Raw genomic sequence first — 19,068 nt, forward strand, 5'->3', positions numbered from 1 at the left:
CCATTTTTAGTTTATTGAGGAATGTATATACTCTTATATCCATAGTAGCTGTACCAATTGCTTATTTTTAAATCAAACTCCCTACACTGTAGCTGATAAGACTCCCAAATGATGTGTAGGTAGAAATATGAATGTAACTGCCTACTTAGTAGTCTTATTTTTTGTTATTTTGAATTTCTTGGTCATACCAAAAGGATTATATGGTATTTGGGAAAGTTAGCAATCTCTATTTTAGAATCCCAATACTGACATTTATTTGAAAGTGGGTCGTGAACAAGCAATTATAACCACTGTATTCAAAATAATGACTTATCCTATAAGACATTCATGAACACAATCTAAGGGCTGGGCATGAAGGATTTTAAAAATAAGCCACAACAGAAATAATACGAAACGGCACAAAAAACTCCACTCTCGAGTCAGTTTGAAATTGATTTGTCTTCTAAAAACGGTTGATTACTTTAACACAGTAGCATTCCAGAGTGGCTATGACAGAGAAAAATCTCACTGGGGCTGGGATCACTGTGTGCTGTTGCTTAGCTCCTAAGGCCTCATAGAAACAATAAGCAAGCCAACACTGGGAAAAAAAACACTTACAATATGATAAAATATCTATTATGAGAAACTTAGGAAATATATCTTAATAGGACATAGTACAAAATATCATGGACTATTTATTTCTGAATTTAAACCAGTTTACACTGTTTAGTAACAACTGCTTAGGTCTCTCTAACGTTCTCTAGGAAAATTAAACGAAAACAATAGAATCTTACATTTTTTTCTGATTATGAATCCTGGACTTTCGTAGTTAAAAATTACAGAAACTTAAAGCCAACCTCCAACCTCCCAATCCCAAAGCACTGAACTATATATGTTTGATGAAACAGCTTGACTGGTTATAAGGCATTATATTGACATTAGAAATTTTTGGAAACAAAGAAAATCATAAATACTTATTGTGTTAACTATAACTGCATTTCCTTAAAATCAGTTATCATAAACTAGTAAACTCAAAAGGGGTGATCTTTAAAAAGCCATAGAAGTACCAAGTATTTTAAAATCCTAGTTTAAATGAAATGATAAAATATAGGAATCCAGAAAAAATATGTCCATTTTTTGTTTGGTATATGAATTTCTTTCAAAAAAATTTCACAAAGCTTAATAATTGTCTTTTTAAACTATGGATTAAAAAATTCCATCTTGGCGGAATCAAGATGGCATACTAGGAGGACACGGAATTCGCGCCTCCTCACAACTAGGGCACCTACCAGGCACCGGTGGGGGACCACAGACATCTAAGGGGACGGGAAGAACTCCCAGAGTAGGCCCCCGGGTAGGACGTGGGGTGTGGGGGGAGTGAAGGGGGAGAAGAAGTGGAGGCGGGACGGGACTGGAGGCCCTGGAGGGTCGGCTGCGGGAGGGGAAGAGATCCCACACCCGAAGGGGGGAAATTGGGGAACAACTGGGAGGTCAGAGGATCAAAAGGGAGCGTGGCAAGGTTTCCCCTGCCCACTTGGGCCCCCAGGAACCTGCTGAGATCCCGGGCCTGATCCTCTGCCCACCTAGGCTCCCTCCAGCCGAATGGGTCCTGAGGGAGTGGGAGGGAGGGGAAGGGGAGCAAAAGTAAAGGCCGGACCCCTAGGACTAGCACCTCTGAGGGGCGGCTGGGTTAGGGAAGGAGTTCCTACACCCAGCGGGACCCACTCACGGTTAGGGGTCCAGCGGCAACGGGGAGACCCTGGGGGAGACAGTGGGGGAGGGGTGCGGAGGAACGGAAGGGAATGGGGCCTGTGCTTTCCCTGTCCACTTAGGCAACGGGAAGCCTATTAGGCTCCCGGGCCTAATCCTCTGCCCTCGGAGCCTCCCTCCTGCCACACAGAGCCCAAGCCCCGCCCCTACACCCACCCACCCAGTGCCCTACCACTGCACTCAGAGACCCCCTCCAACGCTGGGCCTAAACCCCACCCACACACCCCCACCCGGGGCCCTACCTCCGAACTCCAGAACTCGGAACTCCACACTCCAAAGGCCCTCCTTTCAACACGCCACCTCTTCCCTTCTGTGTAGGTCCTAAGCAGAGACCCCACCCCACGGTCAACCATCACCCCTCCACCCGCGTAGGTCCTTTGCCACCCAAAACCCTGCCCCTGCCTAGTTCCACCCCCTGCCTAAACTCTGCCCCTATAGCCAAGGCTTTTTTTTTAATCTTTCTTTTTTCCTCTTTTAGATTGGGGTCATTTTACCTTATTGATTCATTGTTGTTGATTCTTTTATAAACCTTTCATTTTTCTAATTTTATTTTATTTTTATACTTTGTTAGTGATCTCTCCTTCTGGCTTGTTCTCCGCCCCCCCCCACCTTATTTTTCTTTTTCCTGTTGTGGTTTTATCTTACCTTGTTTCAATTGTTTCAATTATAGTTTTACTTTTCTAATTTATTTTTTATCTTTCTAATTTTATTTTGTTTTTTATTCTTTGATATTGTACTGATCCTTTTTTTCCTTCCTTTTTTTTTTTTTTTTTTTTTTTTTAACGGTGCCATGAAGCTTGTGGGATCTTGGTTCCCAGGCCACAGGTGGGGCCCAGGCTCCTGTGGTGGGAGCTCGAGTCCAAACTGCTGGGCTGAGAACCTCAGACCGCAGGGAATATCAATCAGAGTGAGGCCTCCCGGAGGCCCTCATCTCAGCACGAAGAGCCAGCTCTATACAACTGCCTGCAAACTCCAGTGCTGGATGTGTCAGGCCAAACAACCAGTAAGACAGGAATACAGCACCACCCATAAAAAAAAGAAAGAAACGACAAAAAATTTTGTTTAGGATGAAGGAGCAAGGTAAAAACCTATATGACCAAATAAATGAAGACAAGATAGGCAAACGGCCTGAAAAACAATTCAGAGTAATGATAGTAAAGATAATCCAAAATCTCAGAAACAGAATATAGAAAACACAAGAAACTTTTAAGAAGGATCTAGTAGAAATAAAAAGCAAACAAGCAGTGATGAGCAACACAATTACTAAAATTAAAAATACTCTAGAAGGAATCAATAACAGAATAACTGAGCCAGAAGAACGGATAAGTGACCTGGAAGATAAAATGGTGGAAATAATTGCCAAGGAGCAGAATAAAGAAAAAAGAGTGAAAAGAATTAAGGTCAGTCTCAGAGACGTCTGGGACAACATTAAATGCACCAACATTCAAATTCTAGGGGTCCCAGAACAAGAAGAGAAAAACAAAGGGTCTGAGAAAATACTTGAAGAGATTATAGTCGAAAACTCCCCTAATGTGGGAAAGGAAAGAGTCAATCAAGTCCAGGAAGCACAGAGAGTACCACACAGGATAAACCCAAACAGAAACACACCAAGACACATATTAATCAAACTATCAAAAATTAAATACAAAGGAAAAATATTAAAAGCAGCAAGGGAAAAGCAACAAATAACATACAAGGGAATCCCCATAATGTTAACAGCTGATCGTTCAGCAGAAACTCTGCAAGCCAGAAGCGAGTGGCAGGACATATTAAAAGTGATGAGGGAAAAACCTACAACCAAGATTACTCTACCCAGCAAGCATCTCATTCAGATTTGACGGAGAAATTAAAACCTTTACAGATAAGCAAAAACTAAGAGAACTCAGCATCACCAAACCAGCTTTACAGCAAATGCTGTAAATGAAATTAAAACACTCCCTAACATCATACACAAAAATAATCTCAAAACGGATTAAAGACCTAAATGTAAGGCCAGACACAATAAAACTCTTAGAGGAAAACACAGGCAGAACACTCTATGACATAAATCATACCAAGATCCTTTTTGACCCACCTCCTAGAGAAATGGTAATAAAAAAATAAATAAACAAATGGGACCTAATGAAACTTCAAAGCATTTCCACAGCAAAGGAAACCATAAACAAGACAAAAAGACAACCCTCAGAATGGGGGAAAATATTTGCAAATGAAGCAACCAACAGAGGATTAATCTCCAAAATATACAAGCAGCTCATGCAGCTTAATATCAAAAAAAAAAAAACCCAAAAAAAACAACAATGCAATCCAAAAATGGGCAGAAGACCTAAACAGACATTTCTGCAAAGAAGATATACAGATTGCCAACAAACACATGAAAAGATGCTCAACATCACCAGTTATTAGAGAAATGCAAATGAAAACTACAATGAGGTATCACCTCACACCAGTCAGAATGGCCATCATCAAAAAATGGCCATCATCAAAAAGGTTACTCCACACCTTTGTGGAAAGGGTGTGGAGTAAAGGGAACCCTCTTGCACTGTTGGTGGGAATGTAAATTGGTACAGCCACTATGGAAAACAGTATGGAGGTTCCTTAAAAAATTAAAAATAGAACTACCATATGACCCAGCAATCCCACTACTGGGCATATACCCTGAGAAAAGCATAATTCAAAAAGAGTCATGTACCACAATGTTCATTGCAGCACTATTTGCAATAGCCAGGATGTGGAAGCAACCTAAGTGTCCATCGACAGTTGAATGGATAAAGAAGATCTGGCATACATATACAATGGAATATTACTCAGCCATAAAAGGAAACAAAATTGAGTTATTTTAGGGAGGTGGATGGACCTAGAGTCTGTCATACAGAGTGAAGTAAGTCAGAAAGAGAAAAACAAATACCATACGCTAGCACATATATATGGAATCTAAAAAAAAAAAAAAAAGGTTCTCATGAACCTAGGGGCAAGACAGGAATAAAGACACAGACGTAGATAATGGAGTTGAGGACACAGGGAGAGGGAAGGATAAGCTGGGACGAAGTGAGAGAGTGGCATGGACATATATACACTACCAAATGTAAAACAGATAGCTAGTGGGAAGCAGCTGCATGGTACAGGGAGATCAGCTCCGTGCTTTGCTACCACCTAGAGGGGTGGGATAAGGAGGGTGGGAGGGAGATGCAAGAGAGAGGGGATATGGGGATATATGTCTGCATATAGCTGATGCATTTTGTTATACAGCAGAAACTAACACAACATTGTAAAGCAATTATACTCCAATAAAGATGTTTAAAAAATAATAATAATAAAATAATTCTTCTGTCAGAATTTTCATCCGAATATATTTACTAAGAATCCTAACAAGCATACTTATTATAATTTAATGGCTGATCTCTAAAAACCAAATTCCAATCTAAAATATTTATATAGAAAACTAGTAATATTTACTTTGATTTATTTCTTTATTGACCTACATACAAGATAAAAAGAAATTATTGGTCTAAAAAACATTTAAAATTTTTCAAGGTAGTTTTTTTTAGGTGATAATTACCTAATAGGAAAACTGCCTGTACAGTATAAAAATTAACAACTATTTTTAATGAGATTGAGAAGAACTGGAGAGTACAATGAATGGTAACCATGCATTTAATTGAATTTTCTCACAAAGAAAAATGTAATTAAAAGTTAACATTGAGATAGTTCTAGTTCAGCTAATAGCAAAGTAAGCTGTATTAGACTAAGCCCTCCTGGAGATAACAATTATAAACTCTGACGCCCCCCCCACCCTTCAGGAAAAAAAAAAAAAAAAGAACACCCAAGAAACAAAACCCTATTTCAAAGACTGAAGAATGACAGAAAGCAGGCAGCAACTAGAAAGTACTCAAATAGGGTGAGATCCATGTTTGTATGACTGTTCCTCACATGGCACTGTCCAGTCCTAGAGCTCATGTAGAACAAGTAGAGTCCTCTTTTCCTGACTTGAGGTGTCAAAGGATGGAATTCTGGGCTAAACAAACACACACACACACACACACACACACACACACACACAAATAAGTAAACAGATGGAAAATAGGAGAGAAAATGAGAGGATCAGTACAGTACAGGATGAGTTAAAATCCACATAATAGAATTAGCCAAAAGAGACAACAAAAAAAAGCAGAAGAAATACATGAACTGAAAGATTTAAATTTCCAAATGGAAAGGGTCTACTAAGGTCCCAGCACATTTAATCAAAAGAGGACTCATAGCAAGGCACGGCATCATCAAATTTCAGAACATATGGGACAAAAAGAGAATCCTAAGAGATTACAGAGCAATAAAATAGGTTACTTGTCAATGAGTTATAAGGAATTAGAATGGCACCAGATTTCCATGGCAATGTTGGATACCAGAAGTCAATGAATTAATGTCCTCAAAATAATAAAGACATGTTCAGAGAATATGTTTCACCACTCAATGTGATGAAATAAATCAAATTATATTTCTCTGGGCTAATTGTAATAAATTCAGATTTTGAGCTCTGGATCTAAGACTAAAGTAGTACAAGGAATATATGAAATACAGTCAATAAGTTTCTGTAGAATTCTACATGAAAACTTGAAATTCAATTAAATATTCTTTCTTTAGTTCCTACCATGTATATGTACAAGGCAATCTACATTATGGAAAGATGAATCAGATAGAATATCTGCTTTACATAAATGTAAAGAGGGTGGTAGTATTTTATAAGGCCTACAATGTTAGTAGATTAATTTTAGAAAAATTGATACAAACTATAATACTACAACCATGAATTTTCATCCATTAAAAGCTCAAAGTGTAAATGTAGCCAGACAAAAATGTCGAAATACTGCAGTAGTAAAATTACTGTTTTCAATGAAGTAATGTCATTACTAGATGAAATACCAAGTGTTTTGTGGTAATTATGTAAATAAGTCATGTTACATATAATAGCACCTAGCTGTTAGCAAATATTAAAACCAGAAACTTAGTTAAGTCCAAAAGAAATCAACTGCTTTGGCATATTGTAGTTCCACTTCTGTGAACTGTTTCTTATGAAGCAATCTCAAATGAGAACACTTACCCATTGCCAAAAATGTCCAAATGGTATCGCAGTTATTGTATTTTGACAATGTAGTAATCTCCATTCATTCAATGGGGTGCTAAGGGATGAATCTCTAAAACTCAAGTGAGGGAGCAATGGAAGGGAGGGTGGCATTCTGAAAATACCGTGTATACTGAGATATATGGTTACATGAAAAGTCATAGCCAATGGGGAAATAATGTCAGACACAAAATGAATATTTCATAAAATTTTTAAAGAATAATTTTTCTTTGTATGACTCAAAAGGTCAGATCAAAGGTTTATGTTTAGCTATGAGAAATGCTTTGGCACTTATTGTCATGGTTACAACATATTAAGGGAGAAAAAAAGCACTCCCCTTAATAAGCCAGTTCAGAAAACCACAGAACGTAGACTCTTTAAAAATTATCATGACTTAATTTTATAAATCAGTGTTTGGTTATAAATTGAAGAAGGAGGCCATAATGCCTGGTGTGCACATACAGAGCTCCTCATTGGAAAGGGAGCTCTGACAGGTTTATTTAATTTTTAAACTGGGTAAGTACACTTCTCAAGTTCATGACAAGCTTTTACAAGTTCATGCTTTGGATAAACTCAAATTTGCCACTGAAATATTGCTATCTGGGCCAATGCATAAGCCAAAGAAAGTTATATGGGGATGGCCAACTGCTTTTGAAATGACTTGACCTAAACTCTTCCCAAAGGGATTCTATATATTAAGTGACAGCAATCGTCACATTCCATGTTCCTTAGAATCACTACGGAAGTAGTAACTTTAAGCAAATAAATAGAAGATGGCTCCCATAAGGTTAGGTTGTTTTCCTAAACTGGACAGAGCTAATATTTCAGTTCATTGTACATTAGTCTCATAGGAAATAGAAACCAGGCATTATTGGGGGGCTAAAAAAGGCTATTTTTTATTCTGTCCTTGTTTCCCCTTAACCAAAATACTCTCATCCATATGGATATACCTAATATACTTCCACCCTCAAAGGTCATCTGTGTAGATCTCCTCTTAATGATTTTAAGAAATCTGGCCACCTTGACTCTGCAATCTAGAAAGATTTTCTGAACTTGAATAGCTACTGGAATAGCTATCTGAAATGTAAATTCCTATTTGTTTAGCATTTGTTTAACTGAAATTTTTACTTTTAACAACTCTGTATCTTAGCAGCAACTGTTTTTATTGAGTATAAATTCAAAGTCTACTTTACAATTTTGACGTTGTCAAATGTAACAATTAAATTGGTTTTAATAGCCATTTCTTAGACCCAAATGTGATATCAAAGATTGACAATTAGATTTGAATTCTGGTTTTTCTGAACACACTTCTTTCTTCCTATGTATATTTTCCTTTTGGCTGAAGCTAAAAATATGAAAAAAAATGGGATGTGTCACAAAATGGCTCTAAAATTTGAAATTCTCTTCTTTATGTTATCTGCATTCTTGGTACTTAAATTCCAGAACAAGATATACAATATATAAATATTACTGTCTAGGATGAGGTTGCTTTACCAACAAGCTGTGACCTTGATCTTTGAACTTCAAAAATTTGAAATAATACTATCATCCAACCTGTTTACCCTAATTCCCAGGTAATTTATGAGTGACATTCAAAAAGAAAAAGAAAAACTACTATGTAACTTCAAAGAATTGTTCATTCTCACACTTTTAATCCAACAAACAGTTTAAAGGAATTTTTCACCAAATACTAATATATATATCAAAGGTACAAAGAAATAATACAGTGCTCCTGCCCACAAAGTGACTCTTATAAAAAGGTACCTGTTATATAGTATGAGAAGTGTTATTAAAGATGCTCATTAAGGGCTTCCCTGGTGGCGCAGTGGTTGAGAGTCTGCCTGCCGATGCAGGGGACACGGGTTCGTGCCCCGGTCCGGAAAGATCCCACATGCCGCGGAGCGGCTGGGCCCGTGAGCCATGGCCGCTGAGCCTGCGTGTCCGGAGCCTGTGCTCCGCAACGGGAGAGGCCACAACAGTGAGAGGCCCGCGTACCGCAAAAAAAAAAAAAAAAAAAAAAAAAAAAGCTCATTAAGATGCAAACTATCATATATAGAATGGAATGGATAAACAACAAGGTCCTACTATATAGCACAGGGAACTATATTCAATATCCTGTGATAAACCATAATGAAAAAGAATATAAAAAAGAATATATATATAAAACTGAATCACTTTGCTGTACAGCAGAAATTAACACAACTCTGTAAATCAACTATACTTCAATTTTTTTAAATGCTCATTATATTCAATGTTTTTCACAAGTTCATCAATCTCAGAATAGATGAGCACATTTTGGGGATTATAGTAGCAGTGTGAAATTTTAAGTATGATATCAATATATAGGACCATAATCAGACTCTCAATGTCAAGATTGGCAATAGCTAGTGTGATGGTTAATTTTATGTGTTAATTTTATTTGGATGCCCAGAGAGCTGGTTAAACATTATTTCTGGGTGTGTCTCTAAGGGTGTTTCTGGAAGAGATTAGCATTTGAATTACTGAACTAAGTAAAATAGATTGCCCTCCCCATTGTGGGCGGGCACCATCCATACAGTTGCCGGCCAGAATAGAACAAAAAGGCAGAGGAAAGTTAAATTCACTCTCTACCTGACAACTTGAACTGCAACATGGATCTTTTCCTGCCCTTGATTCTCCTGGTTCTTAGGGCTTCAGACCTGGACTGGAAATTCAATATCAGCTCTCCAGCTATCAGGCCTTTAAACTACACCACCAGCTTTCCTGGGTGTCCAGATAGTGAGACTTTTCAGCCTCCATACTTGTGTGACCCAATACCTTATGATATCTGTATCTATATAGATAGATACTTTATATAGGATATATATTTTTTTTCTCTGGAAAACTCTAATATAGGTAGTATTTCAGTCTTATAGTGCATATGGTTATGTCCTAAAGATAACTCATTTCCTAAATTCCCCCACTGTGCCCTGATTATCTTTTGGCCAATTCAATTAAAAAAAAGAAAAACGTGAAGTGGGTAAGAATTACCTTTATCCAGGTTTTTGTTTTTTTTAATGAGTGTTGATTGAACATTATAAATAACAAAATAAAGAAATACTGAAACAATATCTAAAAATAAAACCAGAGAATATCGCAAATAATGACTGTTTTTGGAACATATGCAGAAAACAATTTCTTGTAGACAATTCACGTCATCACTGTGAACTACCATTGAAATAGGGAACGGTCCAGAATGTTTTCAACTTGTGAGATCAACACAAAAACAGGATCACAAAAAGAATTTGTTCACAATTTTACTGAGAGGGAGAAAAAGAGCAATGATGCAAATTTTTCCATTGTTTTTGTCTCATCAGTGAGTAACCTAGAGGAACCACCCTGTCTTGGATTAAATATGATTTCCCTCTCATTGCCAACAACAATCTATGATTCTTTTTAACATGAGTATCTACCTCTAATTCCATGCAAGTATGCTTCTGTGGGATACTGGAGAGAAAGATTTTTTTAAAGTAGTTCAATATGACATTTCTGAAAAACAGAACTAAAATCTGCAGAGACAAACTCTAACAAGAAAATTTCAGTACACAAAGCACTACAAACTTCATCCTTCTAGATTTATGTATGTTCAATAATCCCATTTACATTTCATGTTTTAATCCAATCATAAAGAACTACAGTGGAAATTCTATTAATCACCTCCAATAACCAAAACCATCATTCTCAAAACACCTTAAAAAATCATAGTTTAAAATGCTCTTTAATGAATAGCAATGGTTAAGAAACCTTCGAAAAATTATAAATATTTATTGATGGATGTAAACAAAGAGAAAGCCTTTCAGTATCTTACAGAGAAAGCAACAAGAGCAAACTGGAAGCCCTATTTTCTCTATGTTCTGAACATACAACACCGTCAGGGGAGTCCAAATTCCTATACTCCAATGAAAGTATAAAAGGAACAAGACATTGAAAATGTTGAAGGGTTTCCACCATCACTGCCACTATAACAGTATTACAATGGATTATTCTTTGTCAATCAAAATGACTCTATTGATTCACTTTTGGTAGACCATAAAGGTATGCTTTAAGATTTTCCAATAGTGCTAGAGAGCTGATACCTACTTTTGTCTGTATTGCCTTTTTAGCAATTTATGTGGACACACAAAATCAGTATGTAAGTGTGAAAGTACAATCAGCACCATTTAAATCAATTTCACTGAGTTTCTGGTATGTGTTAGAAATTGTTAGGGGCTGAGAGTGAAAGCATAAACAAAGCATACTTCCTGTCCTTATGGAAATCATAATCTGGCAGGAGAAACTGAAACGTAATCAGTCAACTAAGATTCAAAATGATCTGAAAATTATGAATGGGATGATGTTACAAAAAATGATAAATACTAAGACATTTAGTCTTTATTCTCTAGGTCAGGGCTTGTAAAGTCACTGTCTTCAGGGGCTAGGCAGGTAAAGTAAATGAATAAAGTTGATGGGTTGGCAAAACTATACAGAGCATTTCCCACCTACAGGGGCAGCTACTAGTAATAATAGTGGAAGGAGTAGTTGCCTTGTAGAAATGTAGGCCAGGCTACGCAGATTTCTAATTTTTCAAGAGATGCCAGAAATCCATATTTTTAGGTATAAGCTCCTGATTTAAATTCTTGGAAACTCGTTTAAAGTGTTTTCTGCATATAAGGGCCAAACATAACCTGTCCATAGTCCATATGTGGTCCTCTGGTAAAGGCAACAAGGTGGGACTTCCACTGATTTTTAAGCAGAATAGTGTGATTAGATTTGCATTTTAGAATGTCCCTCTGGTAGTAGATGAGAGTAGGGAGGACCAGAGACAGAAAAATCAGCTGCTTGGACAAGTTCCTTCAAAAAAGATAGTGGACTTATACCTGAGCCACAGAAAAGTGCAGTCAGATTCACTTGAGTGAAGAGAACTGAGGACCAGGCAACATATAAGTTGAAGGGAAGGAGCAGATAGGGAGAAATGAAAATACAAGAGTAAAGCTGAGTGTGAGGGTGAGAACACATGCAGGTCTAATAGAGTAAATTCAAGGAGGGGTGGGAAAGACCAGGAAGGAAGAATTTAAACTTCAAATAAAAAGTCTTCCTTTTCTGAAACTAGAGGAAGAAAAGAATACAGACACATATGAAGATGGAAAAAAGAAACTGAAGAAATACATACCTAACAGCCTCTATTATTTTAATGGTAGGCAGAATTCTAAGATGCACCTCAAGATTCCAGTCCTCTGGTGTACATGTTCTGTGTAATCCTCTCCTTTTGTATGTGAGAACTTGAGAATTTAATGAGATAGTCTCACCCATGATTAGGTTAGGTTATATAGCACAGCTGACTTTTAAAAAGACAGATTATGGGCTTCCCTGGTGGCGCGGTGGTTGGGAGTCTGCCTGCCGATGCAGGGGGCGCGGGTTCGTGCCCCGGTCCAGGAAGATCCCACGTGCCGCGGAGTGAATGGGCCCGTGAGCCATGGCCGCTGAGCCTGTGCGTCCGGAGCCTGTGCTCCGCAACGGGAGAGGCCGCGGCGGTGAGAGGCCCGCGTACCGCAAAATAAATAAATAAAATTAAAATTAAAATAAATTAATTAAAAGACAGATTATTCTGGTGGGCCTGAGCAAAGCACATGAGCCCTCAAAATGGACTGGGATCTTTGTGAAGAGCAAGGAGTCAACTTGAAGGAAGTTCTCTGTTGCTGGATTTGAAGACGGAGGGAGCCATAAGAGTGGCTTCCTGGGGCTGAGAACAACCCTTGGCTAACAGCCAGCAAGGAAATAAATGCTGCCATCAACCAGGTGAGCTTGGAAGAGGAATCTAAGCTCCAGGTGAAAATGCAGTTTGGCTGACACTGTGATTTCAGACTTGTGAGATCCTGAGCAGAGAACCCACTTGTGCCATGGCTGGACTTCTGACCTATAGAAACTGTGAGATAATGGATGGTGCTTTAAGCTGCTAAATTTGTGACAATCTGTTATATAACAATAGAAAACTAATGTACTTAGTATATAGAAAATACAGTTTTTTTGAATGAAACAACAGGGACTGCTTCAAGATAAGGCTGGTGCAACTACCATGAGTGAGTCAAGCTGAATTCATTTTCTAGCAACTTTGCTTTCATTAAGCTTTACCCAAATGTCCTATCAGGCACAAAATGATTCACTAGAATGAGAAATAACCTATGTTATATAAAATCTTAAGTTATATATCAGAGGAGTTGGACAGTTACAACTAGGTTTTCAGAATGCATTCCCATGAAAAGACTGGAGAAGAAAGCAGATGGATGCAGCAAACTCACAAGATACAAAATCACTATTTCACTGGTGGTTAACAAACATGAAAAATGTTATCAAGTGATTCCTGAGAATTTAACACTTTCAGAAGAGTCTAGCCATCATACTTGCTGAAAACAAGTATACCTTCAATTTTCTCCATTCAGTAAAATAAATGACGTTTCTAATAAAACTCTTTAAAAAATCACGTATGTATGACAAAAGATTAACATAAGTTTCATAAAATTATTTCAGAAAGCATTTCAATAATTACGGTAGAAATAAAACTTATGAAAGAATGATAGCATTATTGCAGTCCTGTTGGCATTTAATCACTTAGTCTTTTGAAATCACTCTGTTTACAGTCATACTTACTGTCTGGTTTCCACAGTAATAAACACACAGCCTGTTTATTTTAAATATTTCATCCTGAAATGAGAAAGTTTTTTTTTTCTCAAGCTTATCCTGCACACTAACCAAGATCCCAAGCCAAAAAGAACACAGGAGACCAAAAGTGGGAAAGACAAGTAAGATCCAATATGAACATTATCCAGTCTTTAGATGTAGAGAAGAAAAATGTCAAACTCCAGCTGTTCTAACTTCATAGAAGGATAGCCCAGATTGGCCTAGTCTTTGTCTCTTGAGGGAGACAAGCAGCCTGTGACACGATGTGTCCATTTTGTTCATTTTATGTTAGCAAGTACAGCACTCGCTTTGTGTTTCATAATCCTCTTGTAAAAGTTCAACTCTCTTTCCCTAAAGAGAACAAAACAATTCTCTCTAGATTAAAAGTGAAAGTCTACTCCAAATCAAGGAATATAAGAAAATAAATCTTTTTTTTTTTTTCCTGCATCTTGGTGATCACATTTATTGGAAGGGTTGGACAAAAATAAAAATGCCATTTAGCTTAAGAATTTGTGAGTTATCTGCAAATCAACTTATTTCAGAAGTGGAAGAATTCTTGGTTATTTCTTAAAATCAAAACGTACGCCGGTTTCTCTTTTGAGTATCTTCTACATTTAAAGAGGCAATCATACAAAATCTCCTATTTTCCACACAGGATAAATTCTTTGTTTCAACCAACTCTCAATGGTGGGGCAACTAGCACAACACCGTCTCCCCGGACAAAGAGCATCGGAATATTCCGTTTTGTTGATTTATATATCTCTTCATATGTTTCTTCATCAATTTCTATCGTTGTCACAGTTTCTTCCACATCTCCCAATATCATATTTAAATGCTGATCATAGGCATGTAACCTGCCTCGAAGCTCTCTGTCATTTCTCATTTTCACATAGATTCGTTCATCTAGACTGAGCCTGATGAGATCCAGAGGCTCTTCTACAGTGTTGGTAGTTTGTTGCTGGTCCACGTCATCCGCCATCTTTCAAACCCTGCGCTCGTTTTTCGAAAATCAATCTTTGAGAAAATAGTATTTAAAATTTAGAGTTGTCCTCATATGAACAGTTTCAAGGAGGTATTCTTTGCTATCCAGTCAGCATATATTCTAAACCACATTTAAACTTAGCCAAACAACATAAAATCATCCATAATTTTAAAAAGGAAATGAACTATGAAAAAATGACTATTTTACAAAAAATTAGAACATAAATCTGAAACATATTCTTCAAAAAAATGGAAGGATAAAACAGATGTTAAATGATAATGGGGAAATATTAAAAACAACTTACGTTTGGCAAATTTCAACTCTAACTCAAAACAATCCAACACATCAAATAATCACACCCACTACCAGCCCCCTCAGATTCATCCCTCTTGGCTCTCTGACCAACCCCTACTCCAAGATGGACCTATGCTCTCTAAGTCAATTGTAGTGCAGTCATCCTGGATCTCCCTTCAGCATCATCTTGAGGATTCTCTTTGTTGTACACCCTGCTTCTCAGATCATGTGGCATGAGTTGAAAGCTTGGCTCATCAATCTTCAATCATTGCTAAAATATGCGTTTAAAAACTATGCTAACTCTTTAGCTTCAAGTTCTGATATGCAGTGTTTTGGCTGCTGTTCAATTCTAAATATTACATAATCTTTCTTTAAATTGCTTCTCTGGCCCATGAATTTTCTTATATGTGTATGCTTTATATTTGTGGCAGAGACAATCTTTTTGTAATTAACTATAGAAAACTAGAACTGCATGTTGATTCTCTAGTTTACCAGAGTCCTTTGTGGACTAGTACGTAGTTAAATATTGTCATGCTTTAGTAAGATTGAAAAGAAGTGGGCTTCCCTGGTGGCGCAGTGGTTGAGAGTCCGCCTGCCGATGCAGGGGACACGGGTTCGTGCCCCGGTCCGGGAAGATCCCACATGCTGCGGAGCGGCTGGGTCCGTGAGCCATGGCCGCTGTGCCTGCGGCTCCGGAGCCTGTGCTCCGCAACGGGAGAGGCCACAACAGTGAAAGGCCCGTGTAACGCGGGAAAAAAAAAAAAAAAAGAAGAAAAAAAGTGTATATTCTCTAATGTTAGATAAAGGGATCTATTTATCCATCTACCCATTTAGATAGATCTATTTATCCATCTATCCATTTATCTACCTACTTATCTGCTTATCTATCCATCCACCCATCCACCCATCCACCCATCCACCCATCCATCCATCCATCCGAGTAATCTTGTTAAAATACACTGTTCACGTCTTCTATTTTCTTGCTGTTTTCTCATATGCTTAATATATTGATTTTTGAGAGAGATGTTTTAAAAACTTTCAATATGATTTTGGATTTTTAAATTTCAACTTGTAACTGAGTCAATTAATTGTTGCTTTATGTATTTTGAGATTATGTTGTCTGGTGAATATAGGTTCTCAGAATTATTATGTTTTCCTAGTTCTTCCCTATTCACAGCAACACTTATTGGCTTCAGGCATATTTTTGGTATAATAATAAAATTCCCTCATAAATTATATTTTGATTAGTATTTGTCTGGTATATTAATTTTATCATTCTTCTCAATCATTTTGATCCTTATGTTTTAGATGTCTTTCTTATAAATAGCATAAAGTTGGATTTTGCATTTTGTAGAATCTAAAATCTCTTTCAATATGAGTTTATATTCACATAATTGATTTACCAATTTATTTCTACCATCTTACTTTGTTCCTCTATTTTCTATGTCTTTATGTTTCCTTTGCTCCATTTTATTATGTTTCATATTCCTTTAAAATATGCTTAATCACTTAAAATATGCTTAGTTTATATTACTTTTTTATATTATTTCATACTTCATGGTAATAACTGTCCTTTTTATTGTGGTTGCTGACTGTATCATGTTAGTCATGTTAGATGATTCATGTGGGCTGGAATTTTTTATTTTGAACTTGTCTTCAGAAGGGGTATTCTCTTCATAAGATTCCCATCTGCATGGGCTTTGCACTAGCTTCTATATAGCTTAGCATTTGCTTTTGCAAGAGTTTGAGAAATTATTTATGACAATCTCTTGGCCTGAGATCCCTGTGCTGTGGGGACAGTATAAACTGATTCCATTCAGACATGTGCACAAGAGGCTCCCTCCCTTTTCACCCTTGCCCTGCCTCCCACAGTGAATTCCTAGTATCCTATCACCATGTAGACATTAAATTCAAGCCTCTAGAACTATACTGGCCAAATGACCTCTCTGGCCAATGCAGCATAACTCCAGCTTCAAGTTATCTTTTCATTTCTGTCCCCTGGAGATTTCACCCCTCTTTTCATGTCTCAGCATTTCTATGAACCTGGAATGGGATGGAGGCTCATATCATAGGTCAGTCCTAGAAATCCATATAACAATTTTCTGATCACTCACATTACTTTCATGAATATCATTCGGTATTTTATTGAGTGCTCAGCTCAGCACAAATGTGAATGACAAGAAGGTCATGTTCTCTGTCCACTTGTATTTACAAAAGGCCTGTGGATTATGCATCATTGTCCTCAGCAATTTCAACATGCAGTATTACCACGATTCCAGTTTTTCTATCCAGGACATAAAATCCTCTAATTCCATAGTGTCTTCTTCATAATATTTTAAGATAAATCTAATAAAATCAATTATGTTTAGAGATTACCCTAATCATAAACATGTATATCACCTCAAGGAATGCTAGAGACTTCAGAAAGAATATCTCCTCACAGAAACTAATTTTACTTTCAGAGGTTATACCTATTTAGAAACGAGGGTTATTTCATTATTCCCTGGATCAGGAAACTTTCACATTTGTTTTCATTTTGAATTGAAAAATGATAACTAATTCTGCATGTTTGTTCAAAGTTTTAAAGCTCTAGGATGTTATTTTATTGTATAATAGGATTATCTTAAACCCTTACCTAATCAGGTCATAGTTTCTTTAACATTTCACATTATTTAGAGCATTGAGAGAAAAACAATTTTAATTACTATTTAAAATTAATTAAACATATCAAAATAAACAGATCAGACAATACACTATCATAACTTATACGTCCTCCATAAAGCAAATTCATATTCCTAACAAGTTTTATATTGCCAGCTATAATTATGAGTTTACTCCTAATAATTTCTTACAGTCTTTAACAAAATAAAATCAATGTGATTCATAGATGCAGTCTTATTTAGCTTGGGAGAAGATATGAGAGATTGAAAATTTTTTTTTAACAGAAATACTTTAATATAATATGTTACATGCCCAATATATATTCCAAAGTGTAAAATTTTAAAATTTCCTGTCCTTAATCTCAGTACTATCTAAAAAGTAATGACTTTTGACTTTTCCAAAGAATAATCTATTGAAAATGTTACTGTAAAACATGTGTAACAAAAATTTCTCTGAAGAACAGCTTAAATATGTGAAATTCACTCACAGGCTCTGCTGACAGAATAAAATTAATTACTATATATTCTAGAATTTCAAGTTCTACTTTAGAAAGTATAAAACTGAGATTTTTTTTTTTCTGTTTAGTAAATTCTTATATAGAGGTCACTAGAGTGGATAAGACTTCCAAACAGTTCAAATTTCTTTCTAAGAATCAGGTAATTTTTAAAAATTATTCTTTAAGTTAACAATCAGTAACTTTTGGTTTTGTCTCTGTTTTTGCTTTGTTTTGTTTAAGAACCTTAATGCCCTCTATTATACCATTTATTTACAAATTTCATACAAGAAGACCTTTGACATGATGGTTAGATTTTCTAAGACCTTAGGAATTCACATTTACAAAACATAAACCTTTCTAATAGCTCCTAACATTTTCAAAGCCACAGTGCTCTCAGGAGATGGGTTTCAGATATGTTTTGTTACAAGTTAAGAGCATTTTCAATATTCACCAAAATTTTCCTTCTGATCTGATGACCATTTTTCCATAAAGACACAATGTTTTGGACACTTCAAAGGCTACTGTAACAAAATATCATATTATATGTGGATAAGTAGGCAACTCTCCCATCTAAGAATCTGTGATGCAAAATTAAAATTCATAGTTACAGAAAATTACTGATCATTTCTGTCCTGTCATAGACCCTTAGGGATTGCTCATGATTTGGATATTAAAGTTATAAATATTGGAAGCCTACTGATATAATTCATGATTTAACTTTTACCTTTGGTCTTCTCCCTGAGTTAATCTAAATTGCAATGCTTTATTTTGTTTTACAGTGCTCTGTCCACAGGTATACAAGTATAGCAATGTGTCCATTAAGATCATTTCATTAATGAAACGATCCCAAATTTGGCAATGCTGATGAGTAATGAGATATCAGTCAACATTAACAAATCAGTTTGCACAACTACAGGACAATCTAAAAGAAAAATAACTTTATTTGGGACACTTCCTAACTCTTATTTATTCAGTTATCTTTCTTTTTTTCACACTAATAAACAACTGAGAAACCCAATTGCTTGAAAATAAGCTACTATAAAAAGAACTGACACAGACCTGAGAGACTCCACAACAGCAGCACGGACTATTTCAAACAGT

General features: G+C 36.5%; 2 protein-coding genes across 2 annotated transcripts in view; both read right to left on the reverse strand.

Moving 5' to 3' along the window:
* Window positions 1-19,068, reverse strand: part of XRCC4 (X-ray repair cross complementing 4) — a 258,879-nt gene that overhangs the window by 153,023 nt on the left and 86,788 nt on the right. The window lies entirely within an intron of this gene.
* LOC309959674 (U6 snRNA-associated Sm-like protein LSm3) lies at window positions 13,983-14,520 on the reverse strand. Its single transcript, XM_082836069.1, has one exon. It carries the CDS (start codon window positions 14,511-14,513, stop codon window positions 14,205-14,207), a length of 309 nt encoding a protein of 102 aa, XP_082692195.1. The 5' UTR covers window positions 14,514-14,520; the 3' UTR covers window positions 13,983-14,204.

The sequence above is a fragment of the Leucopleurus acutus genome, assembly GCF_964270905.1.
Source record: "Leucopleurus acutus genome assembly, chromosome: 3".
Lineage (NCBI taxonomy): Eukaryota > Metazoa > Chordata > Mammalia > Artiodactyla > Delphinidae > Leucopleurus > Leucopleurus acutus.

Coding starts and splice junctions, on each gene's coding strand:
- LOC309959674 (XM_082836069.1), bottom strand. CDS start 14,513: ATGGCGGATGACGTGGACCAGCAACAAACTACCAACACTGTAGAAGAG.